Source organism: Nicotiana tabacum, chromosome 14 (genome assembly GCF_000715075.1).
Source record: "Nicotiana tabacum cultivar K326 chromosome 14, ASM71507v2, whole genome shotgun sequence".
Lineage (NCBI taxonomy): Eukaryota > Viridiplantae > Streptophyta > Magnoliopsida > Solanales > Solanaceae > Nicotiana > Nicotiana tabacum.
Genome location: NC_134093.1, coordinates 36,506,524 through 36,525,400, shown reverse-complemented (window position 1 = coordinate 36,525,400; position 18,877 = coordinate 36,506,524). Strand labels below are relative to the sequence as shown.

The following is an 18,877-nucleotide window of genomic DNA, read 5'->3' as shown; positions in this document are numbered from 1 at the left end:
GCATAGTAGAATATAAATGATAGCTAGATTAGGACTAATTAGATTCTTTGATCAAACAAGCGAGGGAAAAAAATTAAACATAAGTCCTCCTAATCTTAAAAGTTATGACCTTAGTTGGTGGTGTTACTATTAGAGGTAAGTGCATTATTAAATTTGAAAATCGAGAAAAGAGAGGGGATTAGGGGTAGGACTTTGGAGATTAAGATTGAAAGTGATCTATGAACTAATCTTGTTTAACCATGGCAAATCCAAACTCCTAGCTAGCTATCCTCCAACCAAAGGAGTGGTGGGCACCACTCATGCACAAAAATTATGCGCATGAAACAGTTGCACTCACAAAATGCTCACATATCAATTTCTTATAATATTGGTGGCGAGGTTTTTTATTTCCCACATGATGCTCGGGCACTCGTTTTAGGCTCATTTTGGGAGATAAAACGTTTTCTACCAAAGACATAAAACGTTTTCTATCAAAGACGATTACATATTTAGGACTCAAACGTGAGACTTTTGATTAAGAATGAAGGAATATTTATTATTTCACCATAAATTTTAATAGTAGCGAGTTAATTTGTACGCATTTCGACTATACCATTGATTGATTCTGTCAACTCTTACCACCATCACAAATATAAAGTAAGTTTGTCTAATCTAAACAAGTTAGAATGTACATTGCATTCATTTACGTACCTAAAAGTGCTTATGTCGGTATGTATATGTCTTGTATATATCGAATATATACTACATAACATAGATGTAAAAAACCAGACACCCAAACTCACCACTCCACTAGATGATCGAACACATACATAAGTTTTACATGGATGTGGAAATTTGCGCGTGCAAGCATGTCTGGCGGCTAAAGTCACTTGTAACCCTCTCCCAACTCATATAATTGTCTCCCTATCCATTAACCCTATGGTCCCAAGTGGGGACTCTTTTGTTTCCATTTTGCTAAGGTGGCATTCAAGAAAGTTTGGAGAGTTGCCTTTAAGTGGGGTCCTTTGGTGTCTTGGAGGTAGGACAAGTACTTAGATGATGTAAGTTTATGTGGGGGTAATAACACAATTCTTGGAGTAGGTCCTAATCGTGGCTTTGGTAGATATCATTTTAGTGTGTAATACAAAAATGTGATATAATAAAAAGGGTTCACTAAAAGGATACAAACTCAAGATTTGGGTCCATCAAAAGACAGGTTTTGGTGTCTTTCTATTCTCTAGATCTCTTTTGTAGTTTATTGGTTTTTGTCCATTTCTAGATTCATGGTTGTCCAAATTCAACCCATCCCCCTTCCTTCCATCCCCCCACCCCACCCCGAACTCAATCCCTCTACCCTCAAGAGGGGGACTTTGGTTGACTTGCACATTTTCATGTAAAAGTTAGGATTTTCTTAGAATTTGGTTTTTGAGACATTCCAAGAAAGATTTGGATTTGGTTCAATATACGAATTCCACCTTTCCCTCTTTTTGTTGTATTTGAATTAAATGAAGTTTTATTATTTTTTCAATGCTTCAAGTGTTCAGTGTCAGAAATTTATTGGTTCGATTAATCCGAATTAGAGTTGCTCTCATTTTATCGAAGTAGTATTTAAGCTCGCGCATGAGCTCTGATTAAGAATAAAGAAATATTTATTATTTCACCACATCGTTCGATGATGAGTTGGAAGAATTGTTGGTACATTTATATAGGCAGAGACGGATTTAGGGGGGAGGGGCGGAAGGGGGTTCACCCGAACCATTTTCGCCGAAAATTTACGCTGTATATATAAGGCAAAATCTGGTTTTTTTACCTCTATACATTATATTTTGAATCCCCTTGAAGCAGCCCAAAAACATAGTTTAGTGGTTAAGGGGGTTCAAAAGCATAACTAAGTGATCATTGGTTCAATTCCCACTAGTGATATTCTTTTTTAACTTTTTTTCTTTTTTTCTTTTTTTGAAACCTTTAGCGAAAATCCTGTATCCGCCATTGTATATAGGCATATATCGTTCCAACTTAATTTGTTGCAGGTAGGTGTATGTGGAAAGTAGATCAATTTATATGTGTGTGTGTGTGAGGGTGATAGGTATACATCTACAAGAGGAAAAGGGGATGGGTTGGTGGTTAGCGTGCAGCACAAAGAGGAAGGGATATTTGTGGTCATAATTTGAGTGTGCCATCCACCCATAAGAATATTGTTCATGAAGCATACACTTCTCAAAATCATTTCTATCCTCTCTTAAAACCTTCAATAGTATCTATACCTTTCTTGATTATGTAAAACTCACCACTTACCATCATTATCTTTTTCTACTCCCAATCCTTCCCCTTAACTCTTCTCTCTACTCTTTTCTACCCTCTAATTTTGACACTCACACAAACACATATTTATACATATATTAATACTACGTACTTACTCTTTACTATGATTGAGGTATAAGTCTTGTAAGGTGAAACACCTAAAGTAACTTAAAAGCTAAGGGGAGAACAGATTTTTTTTTTTGTTTTTGCTATTTATGATGAGTAGATACTACATTACCTTCCTAAAGCAGTGTAATAATCTTCACAATCTTTCTCGAATTGGAACAAATTATTAACTTAGTTTCACCTTGTTGTATGACTTTAGAAACACAGACAACTTCCACGCTTGACGTTATCATGCAAATACAGACTCTGTCTAACTAATCTCATTCTCTTGACAAGGTTTGGTTCAATTTTTCCTCCTTTTGTTAGTCTATTCGTCTTGAGTATGACTAATAGTTATTGACTGGGTAAAAAATATTGTTTGCTATCCAATTCTTTAAGAGCCAGTTATAGTTAAACTTAAGCACCAATCATAGATTGGTAACCTACAATTAAAATGTCGTAAATAATTAACTTAATACAATTAGAAAAAGCGACTTAATAATCTAATTTTTTAATTATAGTGTCAGTATACATGTTAAACCGAAAACATCTTCTTGATTGTTGTTTCTCCAAGTACTGAAAAAAGTGAAAAAACAAACAAAAAATTTCCACGATGTATGGTTCATATATGAATTGGTCAAACTAAAAACTAAACCCCCTTATTAATTTGTATCTTAGGTCAATTTACTTTGTGTCATATTATTAAATTTGGCTAGCTAGTTGGCAAATTATTTAACGTATCTTTTTCGTTGTAATGAAATAATTTGGATAGTTTGAATACTATATTAGAAAAGAAATGATGATGATAATACATTGTATGAAGCATAAAATATGATGTCAATTGGCTTATATTTTCATCTACGGACCCCATCCTAATGTATTGAATATTATAATTATATTTAGTTGCCACGCCTGATACTTACTGTTTTATTATGCATATTAGAAATACACAATTGATTATATTTGGGCACGTCTATTAAACTTTATTTTGAAAAGATAATGGTGTCCTTTTCAACCAGTTGAATTTAGTCTCATGCCCCTCCAGTTTCCTCATAGCCATGTTTGTCAAAAACAGAGTAGCGCCTTGCCAGGGCTTGCAAAAATAATCTCTAATTCTTTTCGAACATTTTATATATTTCCGAAAAATAAAAAATACTGATTTTCCTAGAAATATATTATTATTTTTTGCAATTCATGTGCAATTACAGGCAGAAAAAAATCTAAAATTTCACATCATTCGGCAAGAAAACGGATGTGTTAAAGCACAATTTTACCTCTGTGAAAGAAAAAGATGGACTGATCTGTAGATCTTTAATCGATCTCAACTTATTTGGGATTGACGCATAATTATTTTTATTGTTGTATAAATCATTTTCAAAGTGTTTTAGCTTAGTGTGTCCACTTGAGAATATCTATATAAGGGAAGAGATATAGATTAGACAAAGCTTGCATGCCTCCTCGTAGCAAACTCTAATAATTGATGTCATGCATTCAAGCATCTTGTTTATAATTGTGTCTCTGTTTTACTAAGCTGCCATGTGATTTTCTAGGGTACGTTGGTCTCTCATATTTTCAACCTATATACTACACGCTTATTACTAACATATGTAACATGTACCCAAATTTATCCTAGCCATTTCAATGAAATCATCATGATGTATACATATTTCAAACTACAAGTTAGTATCATATGCAGAATTTCAAGTAAAAGATGTCCACATATATCACTGTTTAGTTAGTACATGAGTTTAGATTTGAGATTGTGAAGACTCTACTTTAATCCCAAACTAATGTTTACTTTGTTTATAAAATATATATGTACATATATATTGTTATTTTATTATTTTCGTACTGAACAAAACACTCCTTTGTTTGAAGTAAAATTAATACATCAAATAAGCCATTTATATTTATATATTTGACTCTCAAGGAGAAAAAATGAGAACAAACCATAGGAACACCAATTACAATGGTTTGATTTTTTACATGGGACTAGTTAATAAGAAAGTATGACAGGCTTAATTGATTAGCCTTAGTCAAGAGATAATTGAATTAGATGACATTTCCGATTGTAATCTCTTGAATGTTGACCATTTAGCTAACCCTTGGGACAATTATAATAGGTTGTTTTCAAGGTTTGAGTGCAGGAAATAGAGTGAATAGTACTCAAAATATAGACAACAAATGAGGGGAGAAAGGAAAAAAACAAGAATTGCGCATGGAAATGAATTTGGATTCATGTTGTTGTCTCAAGAAAAGAAAGATCTCTCTCTCTCTCTCACAAACACACAAACAAAACAATTTCATACCATCATCTTGTATTCATTATGCCTACAATTATTATTCTTTGTTGCCTCACCCCAGCATGCCCCCTTTCTCCCCCACCCCCTAACATCCCCTCCCCCATCTTATTCCCCTATATATACTCACTTCCCTGTTCCACTCTTCCCACCTCCACTTCTCTCTCTGTTTTTTTTTGTTTTTTATCAAACACCTTTCAATTTCAAAGTTTGATCATCAATGGCTGTTTCTGGATTTGAAGGATTTGAAAAAAGACTGGAGTTACACTTCTCCGGTGACGATCCGGTGATCGGAATGGGCGGTCTCCGGCAGCTGGACTTTGAGTCAATAGAGGAAGTATTAAATGCAGTTCAATGCACTGTAGTGTCAGCTGTTGGAAACCAATATTTTGATTCTTACGTACTATCAGAATCAAGCCTTTTTGTTTACCCTACCAAGATTATTATCAAAACATGTGGCACCACACAACTACTAAAATCTATTCTTCCTTTAATCCAATTCTCATGTGAAATGGGATTTGTCATAAGTGAGTGTAGGTATACAAGAGGCAATTTTATCTTCCCAAAAGCTCAACCTTTCCCTCACACAAATTTCAAAGATGAAATCTTTTATTTACAAGAACAATTACCTATTCATCTTTGCTACAAAAAAGCCTCTGTTATGCCTTCAAAATTCATTTCTCATTCTTGGCATGTTTTCACTGCTTGTGACAAATTTTATGACCCTTTTGAAATTAGCATTATCCCAAATGAACTTTTCACTATAGAAATTTGCATGACAGAACTTGACCGAGTACTTGCTAGGAAATTCTTTAAACATCCAACTATGGCTGCAAATGAGATGACTGAGATAACGGGTATTAGTGATATTAATCCTAATGCTTTGATTTGTGATTTTATGTTTGATCCTTGTGGTTATTCAATGAATGGAATTGATGGTGATCGTTATTCTACTATTCATGTTACACCTGAAGATGGTTTTAGTTATGCGAGTTATGAGTGTGTTGGATCAATTTATGATGATCCGAATGATATTATGAATATTTTGAAGAAAGTTGTGCAAGTTTTCCGACCGGGGACTATGTCGATTTCGACTACGTCGACAAGCAACGAGGTTTGGACGAGGATTGTTAAAGCTGTGGAGCCACTAGGAATGAAATGCCGGAGCTGCACAATGGATGATTTTCCGGCTGTCGGAAGTGTGGTGTTTCAGACTTTTACGTCTTGTCGGAAGTAGGCGGTGGCGGGAATGGCAGCGGTGGTGATGGTGGTAGGAAGATGGTGAACTGGTGGTGCAACCATCGGTGATGGTAGATATGTTGGAAGAGGTTTTGAAAGAGTAAAGAGAGGGAGTAGGTGACCTTTTTTTTTTTCTTTGTATTTTCTATTATCTTATTTTTATTTTGCTAGAGTTTAGTTGAAATTTTTTTAATTAAAAATGAAGTAGAATATTGATATGCATGAGTTATGTAATTGCATTGGATTGGATGGTGGGATGATCTTGATGATCAATGTAAGCTTTGACTTGTGTAGAGTGATGCAAGTAAAAAATTATCCTATAGTGTCATTGTTCGTTTCATGGAAAAAATGCAATTACTTAAAATAAAAAAACGAAATTTCCAAAAAAGATTTAGAAGGGAAGATAGTGGCCTTAGGTTGATATATCATGATAATGCACCCCACTTATGTTTGTCACGCCTAGAGAAATTTGTTTTGAGATTGCCTTGTTAATGTCTTGCAGTAGTGAAAAGTGCATGGATCTTTTTCTTGCTAGGTTTTCATTTTGTCTTCCTTCTCATCTCTTTGTCTCTAATGAGAACTTGCATGAACTTGTGCCCGTTTTTTCCTCCGTCATTAAGCATGCATCTTAATTAGATAAATAATGTACAATTATGAGTGAAAAAATATAGTATATTATCGTTTGCTTCTATTTCATTTTTCTTGTCGAGTGTTTATTAGAAATAGTCTCTTGCTTATATATGTGTCTTATATATGCCTTCCCATTATACAAACATACGTTCCATATACATTGCTAACAAGAAATGAGATTAAATAGCAGAGACAATCGAATCAAACATGTGACATTGTGAATTAAATTATGACTTTTCGATCACTGCACTGTCTGCTATAAGCATTCGCTTTCTAACAAAGTGGGAATTCACATAGATTCTGTTATGTCTCTGAAAAATAGCTATGTCTTGAAAGTTTTAAATTTCCACAAGTAAAAAATAATCATTATCCTGAAATTTCACTTGTCATATTTAACTTAGGACAATAGCTATTTTTAAATTACAATAACTGAGAAATGGCTATTCGCGATTTTCCCCCTAGATCCACCCATAATGAGGTCCCAAATCCAAATGTATTAGCTACTATTGCAAGGATGAAGTGCATCAATAGTCACTTTTAAGTCCGCTATTTAAAATATAACAATAATTTATAATGTATTAAAAAATTAGTCAATTCACCTAAACTTCAGAACTAAGTATCCTGTATTTAAAAATACAGGACACTCGAATTTTTGAGCTGCTAATTTGAAATTCAAGACTAAGTGTCATGAATTTCTAAACTACTAATTTAAAATTTAGGACATAAGATTCGAACTTCTTGACACAATTTTTGAACTTTAGGACACGATGTCCTGAAGTTTGAACTTTAAGGTTTAAACTCTAGGATGCCGTGTCCTGAAGTTTGAGCGAAATTACCTAATTTTTACATATATTGTAAACTGTGGATATATTTTAAATAACATGCTTAAAATGGCTATCTGGTGTCATTTCCACTCTGCAAGGCCCATAATAGACCAAAGGAGGAGTGGGCTCTTAAAATTCCAAAAGCATAACAACGCAATATGCATTATGGGCCTTACATATAGCAGCGGGGGAAATGCGAAAATAGTCCCTCTTAGAACTTTTATTTGGGGATTAGCCCGTACTTATTTTGTCTTAAAAGTTTGAATTTAAAATCTTAATTTTTGGACAATTCAGGACAACTTTTGTCCCAAAATATTATACTAAAAAACTAAAATTCAGGACACACTGACTAACTCTAAATAGTAACCCTTTAGAGTGGCTACCTGGTGTCATTTCTACTATAGTAGCCGATGCATGATGCCCCGTAGAAAACATATGAGCAGCGAACAATTGAATAATCCATTCTCTCTTGACGATGCTTCAAAACAGGAATTGTTCGATTTTGCAAGTCTCCAGTAGGTTTTAAAAATTCTATAAAAATCCTTCAAATTATCGGTGACTTTTTAAGTAATATTTCACCCATCTTGAAAAACTTCTAGACTTGATGTCGTGAGGAGAACCTACACAAATATTCTAAGACTAAAAAATTATTTTCTTTTGTGCGAGTCAAACAGGTATTTAGGTAAAGTACCGATGGGTCAATATTAATTTTATCTTTCATAATCACTTTAAAGGAAATGGGTTTCCTTTATAAAAAATATATATATATATATATAATCGCAATTAATATTTTTAATATTTTTTTTTGCTCGTATATGTTAATGAATCACGTCGTTACAATCATTATGATAAGATGTTTTATCATAAAACACTTCGTCTTTTCAAGTAATAAGCATGTTAAAGACATTATAATGATCATTTGTTTAGCAAATGAAATAGTAATAATTAATGTTTGAAGAATAATCGTAGTCTCTATTAAAATTAAGTTTTACGTCCTTTCTAACCTTATTTTATTCTCACCAAAATCCCCTATGCTTAGTTTTGAACTCAAGGAAACATAATAAAGTCAAAGAAGTAAGTACGATTCAACATTTGATCTAAATTATGACTCTTCTTACGTATCGTAATTTTATACTCATATAGTATCTCTCACTCTTTTTGCTTCCAACCCTGTCAAGCTGTCCTTGTACGCAGATAGTCATTATCACGAGTTTGAACTTTAATACAGTAACCTTTTTTTGTTGTTTTATTCAATTGAAAATATTCTAATTCTCTGCTACTTATGTAAAAACGAAAAAAAATTCCAACTATACCTCCAATTCGGAAGGGAAAAAAATAAGCATAATAAGAAAGCTTCTAGCCTAGCTAGTAGCTAGCAGTTTTATTATCATATGAAATAGCCCTAATACTATACAGATAGCATGAAATATAGGGGAAATGAGGAGAAAATGACTTTAAAAAGGCCATTTTGTTAACTTATAAGTAACACTTTGAAGATTTATGACATATAGTACGTAACAATAAAGGGAAACAAGAAACTTACAGAAGGAACAAAAATGAAGAACCTCTTGTCTATTCTGCACTCAAATCCTTAGAATTCCTGCTGAAGCCATCAAAACAAAGGAAACACTTAAGTTTATGGAGTCACTTGATTAGCTTTAAATTAAACTCAAATAAACATAACAATTGACTAATTAATCAAGAAAATTTAATTTTTCACTGTGAATGAGGTGGGGTAGCTATGGTATAGCTTGTTTAAATTAATACCAATTTGAATCAAACATGTGGCTATGATAGTGGGAATGAAATTGCCTTTCAGCAACATTAATGAGTAAACAAGAAATTCATTGTTAATTAGTGATTAGTTTTTGGTTAACACGTATTAGTCTTTCATTGAAAGAGCTTGGCATGCGTTTAAGCACAAAAGAAAGCTCTAAATGTCACCTTTTTGCAACTAAAAAGATTGGTGGAGGGTACGTGTTGCATTTACTTTGGTTTATTTTGATTAAAATATGATGATTGTATTTCTATTTTTTAAGTAGTACGGGTAGTTCTACTCATTTGATTTCAAACACAGTTCCTAAGCCATGTTTTAATGATTGACAACATTTTTACTTTCTTCTTTTTCGTTACTTTTCTAGATTATCTTGCCGGGAACTTGGACATGTGTCAAGACAAACCAATACTCTTTTGAGAAGAAAAGAATTGGTATTATTTCAAGAGAGAAAGGATTATTCATCGTCAAGAGGCACTTTTTTTATGTGTTTGATATATTATCTGAAATATTGAATCCTATTAGCTACTGAAAGGGGCGGATCGGGCGGATAATTACACTTAGCGGTTCGGCTTAACGGTTATTGGATTATAAATATAGTAATTCGTTAACCATCCAATAAGACAACAGACAGATTAGTACCGGATTAACAATTATCGGACGGTTTATCGGCTAAACCAAATAAAAATATTTTGAACAATCATTCAATCAATACCAAATAGTTTCAAATCAATACCAAATTTTTAATACCATCTAAGATCTAACCAAACAATATTTTTTAATTGAAGAGTCTTCAAGACTACTCATAGTGCCATATACGTATTAACCAAATTTTTAATACCATCAAGACTACTCATACAAACATACACGTATTAATCATTGAAATTTCGATTTTTTGACTTCTCAGTTCTCAGTTCAAGAGAAAGACGAGACTGACGACTTCTTTGCCTTAGAAAATAGAAATTAGAGATTTAGCCATTTAAGGTTTCAATAGTACTTTATATACATAGGGGTAAAAGTGTAAATATAAAATTTTTTAACAGGTTAACGGTTTACCCGATAAGAAAATTGAGTAATCCGCCTCCAAACTGTTAAGCCGTTAATTATAAAATCTCAAACAGTTCACCATCCATTACCCCAATAATTCGATACCAATAAACCAATAAGTAATCGGTTCGGTTTTGAAAAGCCCTAGCTATTAGGATGTGTATATGCAGCTATTTGGGAACATCTTTGTTGCTAAAATTTATCATTTTGAAACAAATTTGTTTGAAGCTGCCAAATGAAATGGGTATAGTATAGCGGCGTTGGTGTCGTTGGTGATTTGCTGGAATTGGAGAAGATGGTTGTTCTTGGGATAAGGGGAATTGATGGGAATTTTCAGTGGTGGTGATCGAGGAATTTGGCTCATCTCTACGGTATCTCTCCATTTCCATATGTCTAATTTTAACGACAGACTAAACTATGATTAATCTAGAAAAAAAATTCAAAACCATACATGATATTTGGCTTTAGACTTAAAGTCATACTTATTCTTTCACATGCAGCACTAATAGTACATTTATTTTAATAAAGTGGTGCACTTTTAGTCATAATATTAAGAAAAAGCCAAAAAATATACATTATCTTTGTTTTAGACTCAAAGTCATACATGTTTTTCCACATGTAGCACTAATAGTCCATTTACTTTAACAAAGTGGTGCATTTTTAGTCATAACACTAAACAAATTTTAATTTTTAACAGAAATCTAAGATCTAACAAAATATATGTTCCCTTTATTTTTTTATTTACCGAAAGAAATAAAGATGACAGATTTATCTAGATAGCAAATAGTAAATATACATAGAATTTATTTACTATTTATCTATTTACTATACGTAAAATATACATTTTACTAAGAAATGTTAGACACCGTTAATTTTTATTTGCAATGATTTTTATCTAGATAACCTCAAACGTTATCTAGATTTTTTATTATATACATAATATTTACTATACGTTGACATAAAATAAATATACGTAAAATCATTGCTGAGAGTAAATAAATATTTACTATACGTTGACATATTATGTATATAATAAATTTTATGTCAATGTATAGTAAATATTGTGTATATAATAAAAAATCTAGATAACATTTGAGGTTATCTAGATAAAAATCATTCCAAATAAAAATTAACGGTGTTTAACATTTCTTAGTAAAATATATATTTTACGTATAATAAATAGATAAATAGTAAATAAATTCTATGTATATTTACTATTTTCTATCTAGATAAATCTGTCATCTTTGACGCGAGAATGAAGAAAAACAAAAGATTAAACCATTTATTTCTTCTTCACATTAACTTCAACCAAAAAAATTTATCAATGCAACTAATTGCCTACTACAAAAAAAAATATTTATTTGGTTTCCAAGAAACAAAAAAGGTGGAAGACTATGTATATCTTAAATAGTCCCTTAAAATAGGCTATTTGTGGGGAAAGTGTATTAACAACCCTTCTTAGGACTGCTATTTAGGAATTAGTCCAGACTTATTTTGTCCTGAAAATTTGAACTAAATTTTTTAATTTTAGGATAATTAAGGATATTTAGACATATTGACTAATTACTGAATAGTAATTCTTTAGAGTGGTTAGATGATGTCATTTCTAGGTGTGTTATTTGTGCATTTCTCCCCAAATTCGCGATTGGACACTAAAATATAGTAGAAGCGTAGCTCGGACCAACCTCTTAGCTAGTTATTCCGCTTTAGCTGGGCCGTTGGACACGTCCATTTTATGAATGAATTTAGCAATCACCTTCATCTACAAACCAATAAAGTTAAAAGGAAAAGCCAATTAAATAGAACAACTCTTCTAATTAACTTTGAAATCGTTTAAAGTTCTCCTTAAGTATTTTATTTCTCATTACTCAAATTGTTCAAACTAGTTTAGTTCTTTCTCTTGGACTTACTGTTTCGATGCACCATTGTAGTTCTCCAAGTCCGGGCAAAGGCGGCACGTTTTGAATTTTATGGGTTCTAAGCTTTAGGATAGTAACATCCGGTGTAAGTAATTATGTTCTAAATTTAATTGTGTACATTTTATTAAATAAATTTCTCAAAATAAATATAGAATTTGTATTAAAGTTACTAGGTTCAACGGAACCCGTAGCTTACATTCTAGCTTCGCCCTTGAGTCCAGGATGCACCACCGAATTAGAGGCGACGAGGGGTGCTAACCCGGCCACCCAACCCATTATTTACTATTTTCTTTTTATCATTTGTCCATCGATCGTTTTCTTTAATTTATTTTTATGTAATCTATGTTCATGTTGTCTGCTAAAGTTTGGTGATTAAGCACCAACAGAAACCCTAACTACGAGGGAGAAGAGAAGGAAGGAAGAAGAGGGGAGTTATATGAGAGAGGAGAAAATTAATGAAACAATGAAATCGTATCTCCATTCTCATTACACATCTCTTACACTTTATATATATATATATATATATATATATATATATATATATATATATATATATATATATATAACACACAACTAATGTAACTAACTAACTAATCAAGCACCTCATTAACCACTAACTAACTAACTAATCGATCATACATAAATATACTAAACTACCCTCATACACTCATTTTTCCTCAACACCCCTCTCAAGGTAGGTGGTATGAAGACATCAAGTACCCCTAGCTTGGATATCAGATAATCATGTTGTACTCTGGTTAAGCCCTTGGTTAGAATGTTTGCTAGCTGCTCCTCAATTTCCACATATTCTGTCTTCACCGGCCCATTATGTATCTTCTCTCTTTTAAAATGACAGTATAACTTAATATGTTTGGTGGGTTCACGGAACACTGGGTTGGCAGCTATTTGAATTTATATGTTACTATCTGTGTGAATGTTCACAGGAAGATCAACTGCTACCCCAATATCCTTGAACAAACCAAGTATCCAAATCAACTCCGCCTCTGTTGATGCAATGCTTTTGTACTCTGATTCTACAGGGCTCCCGGAGATAGTATTTTGCTTCTTTGACTTCCAGAACACTAAGGAGTCATCGTACTTGATAAAGAAGCCAGCTACTGATTTCCTAGTGAGAGGGCATGCTGCTCAGTCAGCATCACAATATGTTGTGATAACGTTCCTCTTCTTTCTAAATAGTAGTATGCCTTGTCCAGGCTTCCCCTTCACATATCTGACTACTCTTTGTGCAACTTCCATATGGAAACTCTTTGGTTTCTGCATAAATTGACTTAGTTTCTGAACACTAAAAGCCATATCTGATCTTGTGACAGTCAAGTAGAGTAACTTTCCTAGTAGCCTTTGGTACTTACTGTGGTATGCCAAGATTTCATCTTCTGTGACATTAGGGATGCAGTGTGTTCATCATATTCCTTAGTAGTCAGCTTGACATTGGTTTCAATAGGTGTGGATGCAGGCTTGCAGCTCCTAGTCCAAGTTCATAAATGAGCTCTAGTGTGTATTTTCTTTGATGCATTAGAATACCTTGCTATGATCTAGCAAACTCAATGCCAAGGAAATATTTCAAATCTCCTAATTCCTTCATCTTAAAAGCCAGGTGGAGCTTAGCTTTGACGTCACATATTAGTGTCAAGTTAGATCCAGTGAGAAGCATGTCATCCACATAGACCAAAATGATTATAGTGCTCTTGCATGTCCCATTTACAAACAAGGAGTGATCATGTTTACTCTGCATGAAGCCCAAGTGCACCAGTGCTTCAGATAGGTTAGTATTCCATTATCTTGATGCCTATTTAAGTTCATACAAGGATTTCAAGAGTCTGCATGTTGGTCTGATCTCCCCCTGACTCTAAAAGCCTTGTGGTTGATTCATATAGATCTCATTATGTAAGTCCCATTGGAGAAAAGTATTGTACATATACATCTGATGAATGTGCCAATGCTCAAATGCATCAACAACCAGAATTGTTCTGACTGTAACCATTTTAACTACTGGACTAAATGTCTCATGATAATCAATGCCCTTGTTGGCTATAACCCTTGACCACTAGCCTGGACTTGAACATTTCTACTTCTCTTGAGGCTTTGTACTTTACTTTGTAGATCTACTTACAGCCAATATGAACTTTGCTATCGGGTAAGGAGACCACATCGCAAGTATGATTAGATTCTAAGGTAGCAGTCTCATCCTGCATAGCATCTACCCACCTAAAATCTTTACCAACATCTTCAAAGGAAGTAGGTTCCATTATAGTAGAGAAAATAGCTAGATAAGCTTGATGCTTGAGAGAGAGCCTAGCATATGATACATGATTGGCAATAGAGTAACGCACAAACTTGTGTCGTGGCATAGAGACAAATTCTTTCATCCAAATAGGAGCCTATTTGGTCCTTAAGGATCTTCTTAGACCAGTGGAGTTCTGATCCTGAGAAGGCAAAGAAGATTGCAACACTTCTGATGCAAGGTGCTGTAGTGAGGTGTCCTACCTTGAGTTACTAGCTATATGGATATAGTTGACATGAGTGAAGGCAGGAGGGTGAAATGAGGTGTGTTCTTCATCATAAGTAGATGATCTAGTAGGCAAGAACACATGTGGTACTGAGAACAGAGATTCTTTAAAAGAAAAGACATCTTCCATGAAGGAGACATCCATGTTGATGAAAAAACAATGAGTGTCCAGATCCAGCAGTACATAGGCCTTTTAAGTATCACAAAAACCCATAAGAACAGTAGGCTTAGCTCTGGGAAGGAGTTTGTATGTTTCTTGAACTTGTTTGGTATAACACAAACAACCAAGAACTCTCAGATACTCTAGAGTAGGTGCTCTACCATACAACAGTTTAAAATGAGACATGTCGTTGAGGACAACAGATGGCATCCTATTGATAATATATACAGCTACAAGAAAATAATGACCCCAGTACTTAATAGGGATATTATCCTGAAATCTTAAGGCTCTAGTTACCTCCAGTATGTGCCTGTGTTTTCTCTCAGCAACTCCATTTTGCTGAGGAGTATAAGCACAGGTCTTCTGATGGATAATGCCATATTTTTGTAAAATGTGTTGTAGAAAGAGTTAACAAACTCATATCCATTGTCAGTTCTGATTGCCTTCATAGTTTTGTGAAACTGGGTTTGAACAAACACAATAAATTGTGCAAGTACAACACATACATCAGACTTTAGTTTCAAAAGAAATAACCAAGTCATTCTGGTGAAGTCATCAATAATTGTCAAAACATACTTGTTACTATCAAAGGTTGCATATTTGTAAGGGCCCCAAACATCCACGTGAATTAGATCAAATGCATCAGTGCTCTTAATACAACTAGTAGGGAATGGCAACCTGGTTTGCTTAGTACATGGACATACATTGTATTTATTTATAGTGTCAGTAATACTTGCTAGTTTAGAAGGAAATAGTTTTTTAAGAATCATACTAGAGACATGTCCTAATCGTTTATGCCATAGAGTAATATCAATATGAGAGTTAATATTTCTTGACTTTATTCTAGCAGCAGCTAAGAGACTGTAGTAAGCTTCGTGGCACCATGCTTCTACATGAAATACATACCATCTCTTTACCTACCAATCTCCTTAACCTTGCCATTGAAGAGATCCTGAAATACACAGAAATCAGGATAAAAGGAAGAAAATCATTTTAGGTTTCTTGTCACTTTGGAGACTGATAACAAGTTGAATTTGATCTGAGGTACATAGAGCACTTCTTTAATAGTATTTTTGTCTGAAATATGACTATCTCCAATATGAGTAACTTGAGTAACATCTCCATTAGGTAATAGAACTCTTCTAGGCTTAAAAGGTGTAATTAGGGAAGTTTTGGACAGTAAATTAACATCTGACACAATATGGTTAGTGGCATCTGTATCAATGATCCATTCCTATGAGCTAATGGATCCAAAAGAGCAGTATCAGTACCTGTTGCATTTTCCTGAGTAGGAGGAGTTGGGCTATTGTTCAAAATCAGCATTATCTGATCATATTGCTCCTTGGTGAAGGGACATTCCTTGTCAAAAAGTACTTGCTGATCCGTGAGGCTGTTAGGAGGAAGAACATGCTTGAGTCTGGGTGCCAGAGTTTCCTTGTCCCTGCAAGCCTTCAACAACTTAGCTCATATTATACTGATGGCCATGGTACACAAGCATGGATTGCATTGGCATAGGTTTCATTGACATGTTTTGAGAGACATGATTAGTATACAAAGGCACAACATGGCTAGGTTCTACCATTATATTGTAAGCATCAGATCCCCCTTTATTTTTGAACTTATAGTCTACCGGATACCTTATTATTTTGTAGCAGTTTTTCTTATTGTGACCTTTCATTTTACAAAACTCACACTGAACATTGTAATTTTTCCTATACTTTTGATTGAAATTAGGCTTAGCACTATACAATGCAGTGGAGTCATATGCATTTGTGGTTACAGTAGGAGAAGATCCTAACACTCCAGCAGAAACAACTACAACTCTTTGACTCTCATCACTCATGAGCATATCATAAGCTTGATTCACTGTAGGTAGAGGTTTCATCATAAGAATTTGACTACGAGCTTGTGAGTAAGAGTCATTTAATTCCATCGGGAATTGGTACACCTTCTATTTTTGTAGATGCACAATAAACTCTTTTTTCTTGCCATAGTCACAATCAGGAGTAGGTACTACATGCTTAGACTTATCCCATAGATCTTTGGGCTTTGAGTAATAAACAAAGACAGATGCAGTACCTTGATTCAAGGTGGGAATTCCTTTGTGCCCACCTTAATCAAATCGTTCGTACATATCCATCCACACTATTTGAGCACTAGTATCATATGCAATGCCACTAACTAAGGTCGGATCCACTGAATTCATCAACCAAGACAACACAATTACATTGCACCTTTCCCATTGATACTAGTACTTCTCACGAAACTGCTCCTTTGGCCGCCTGCCATCAACAATCCCAAGCTTATTGCGGCCAAGTAGTGAAATTCACATAGATCGATGCCATAGAGAGTAGTTATCAGTGCCAGTTAACTAAAACGAGATCAAGGAGATTCTACCTGTATCGCTGGGAGCTAAGTACAAATGATGAGTGAGTGCTACTATCACTCCTTCCTCAAATTCATCATCTGATGATACATGTGATACATTTTCAGCAGTAACGGTCGCATTTTCATGAGTTTTTAACCAAAATATCGAGGTCACAATTCAGAAAATAGAGCAAAGGATAGAGTGAGAATAAGAGGAGGATCGATTTCTAAGCTTCAATTAAGAGCTCGATGCTCTGATACTATGCTAAATTTTGGTGATTAAGCACCAGCAGAAACCCTAGCTATGAGGGAGAAGAGAAAGAAGGAAGAAGGGAAGAAGAGGGAAGTTATCCGAGAGAGGATAAAATGAATGGAACAGATAAAGTGTATTCTCATTCTCATTACACAACTCGTACACATATACACACAACACACACACACACACAGTGTGTGTGTGTGTGTGGGGGGGGGGGTTAATAAGGTGCTTGATTAGTTAGTTAGTTATATTACTTGTTAACAACTAATGTAACTAACTAACTAATCAAGCACCTCATTAACCACTAACTAACTAACTAATCGATCATACATAAATAGAATAAATTACCCTCATACTCAAGTCAGTCATTTCTCCTCAAAAATGTCAGTACCTATTCATCTAACTACTGAATTTTAGCATCGACAAAGTCGTAGATTTTTCTTTGTCCCAATATTGCGTTAGAACGGGAATGACCTAGATGCTCATGAAATCATTCTCACATACATGAGGCAGAGCTAGTGTGTACCCTAAGAGTATGACCGCATTCACTAATTTTGCTCTATATATTGAATTTATTTTTAAAATATTATTAAGTTTGTACAAATCATTACTAATATATGACGTAATAACTTATAAATAACTAGAATCTAAAACCCATAAAATTCATATCTTGTCTCAGTATCTGCGTGTTGTTCTACTTTAAATAATGGAAGGACTTCTAGGAATCACAGTAGGATTATAATTACTTGATTGAGACAAATAACAATACAAGACTTTGTTAGAACTTCTTGAATAACTTAAGGGGCTGTTAATAATATTATATTTGCATTGCAACACTTGGACCCAACTAGTTGGTTTTTCTTGCCCATTTAAAGCAACTAGGTTTTAGAAGCAACGAAAGAAAACAACCAGAAGGAAACAAAGAATATTGGACCTGTAATGACCCGGCCGGTCGTTTCGATCTCTAGCGTGCCGTTCAGCGGTTTGATACCTCAAGTAGCTTCACTTCATATTTTATGACTGGTACGTGTGGTTAAAATTGAATTTCGGGAAGTTCGGAGTTGATTCGGATGAAAAATTCTCAATTCAGAAGCTTTAAGTTGAAAGAGTTGCCCAAGGTTTGACTTTTAAGTAAACAGTATCGGAATCTAGATTTGAAGGTTCTAATAGGTTCGTACGATGATTTCGAACTTAGGCGTACATTCGGATTGAGTATCGGGTGGTCCGGGAGTATTTCGACGCTTATTATGGGAAGTTGACATTTTGAAAGCTTAAGAATTTTCTAAGTTTGATTTGAAGCAGATTTTGGTGTTATCGATGTCCGTTTGGAGTTTTGAGCCTTGAAATAGGTTTGTTTTATGATTTGTGACTTGTACATAGAGTTTAGTATCATTATGTAATGTTTAAATATGGTTGAGACACGTTCGTCTAAGTTTGAGTATTTGAAAG

The 18,877-nt window shown here is 34.1% G+C and overlaps 2 protein-coding genes across 2 annotated transcripts; one reads left to right on the top strand and one right to left on the bottom strand.

Moving 5' to 3' along the window:
• The first annotated feature begins 4,841 nt into the window (after nt 1–4,841).
• LOC107767719 (S-adenosylmethionine decarboxylase proenzyme 4-like) lies at nt 4,842–6,397 on the top strand. The gene has a single exon (XM_016586806.2). The coding sequence runs from the start codon at nt 4,906–4,908 to the stop codon at nt 5,920–5,922; it is 1,017 nt and encodes a 338-aa protein (XP_016442292.1). The 5' UTR covers nt 4,842–4,905; the 3' UTR covers nt 5,923–6,397.
• Nucleotides 6,398–13,664: 7,267 nt separating this feature from the next.
• On the bottom strand, nt 13,665–16,738 carry LOC142168889 (uncharacterized). The gene is made up of 8 exons (XM_075230060.1): nt 16,443–16,738; nt 16,077–16,246; nt 15,854–16,020; nt 15,727–15,757; nt 15,103–15,589; nt 14,624–14,710; nt 14,284–14,431; nt 13,665–13,865 (listed from the first exon to the last, which is right to left on the bottom strand). The coding sequence occupies exons 1-8, from the start codon at nt 16,736–16,738 to the stop codon at nt 13,665–13,667; spliced, it is 1,587 nt and encodes a 528-aa protein (XP_075086161.1).
• Nucleotides 16,739–18,877: the final 2,139 nt, after the last annotated feature.

Bases quoted from the DNA above. Each gene is read 5' to 3' on its own strand.
- LOC107767719 (XM_016586806.2), top strand. From the start codon at position 4,906: ATGGCTGTTTCTGGATTTGAAGGATTTGAAAAAAGACTGGAGTTACAC.
- LOC142168889 (XM_075230060.1), bottom strand. From the start codon at position 16,738: ATGGAATTAAATGACTCTTACTCACAAGCTCGTAGTCAAATTCTTATG. The intron at 15,590-15,726 runs GTAGGTAAAGAG...ATAAACGATTAG, and splicing joins TGGCAAGGTTAAGGAGATTG to GACATGTCTCTAGTATGATT. The intron at 14,432-14,623 runs GTAGGACACCTC...ATCATATGCTAG, and splicing joins CATATAGCTAGTAACTCAAG to GCTCTCTCTCAAGCATCAAG.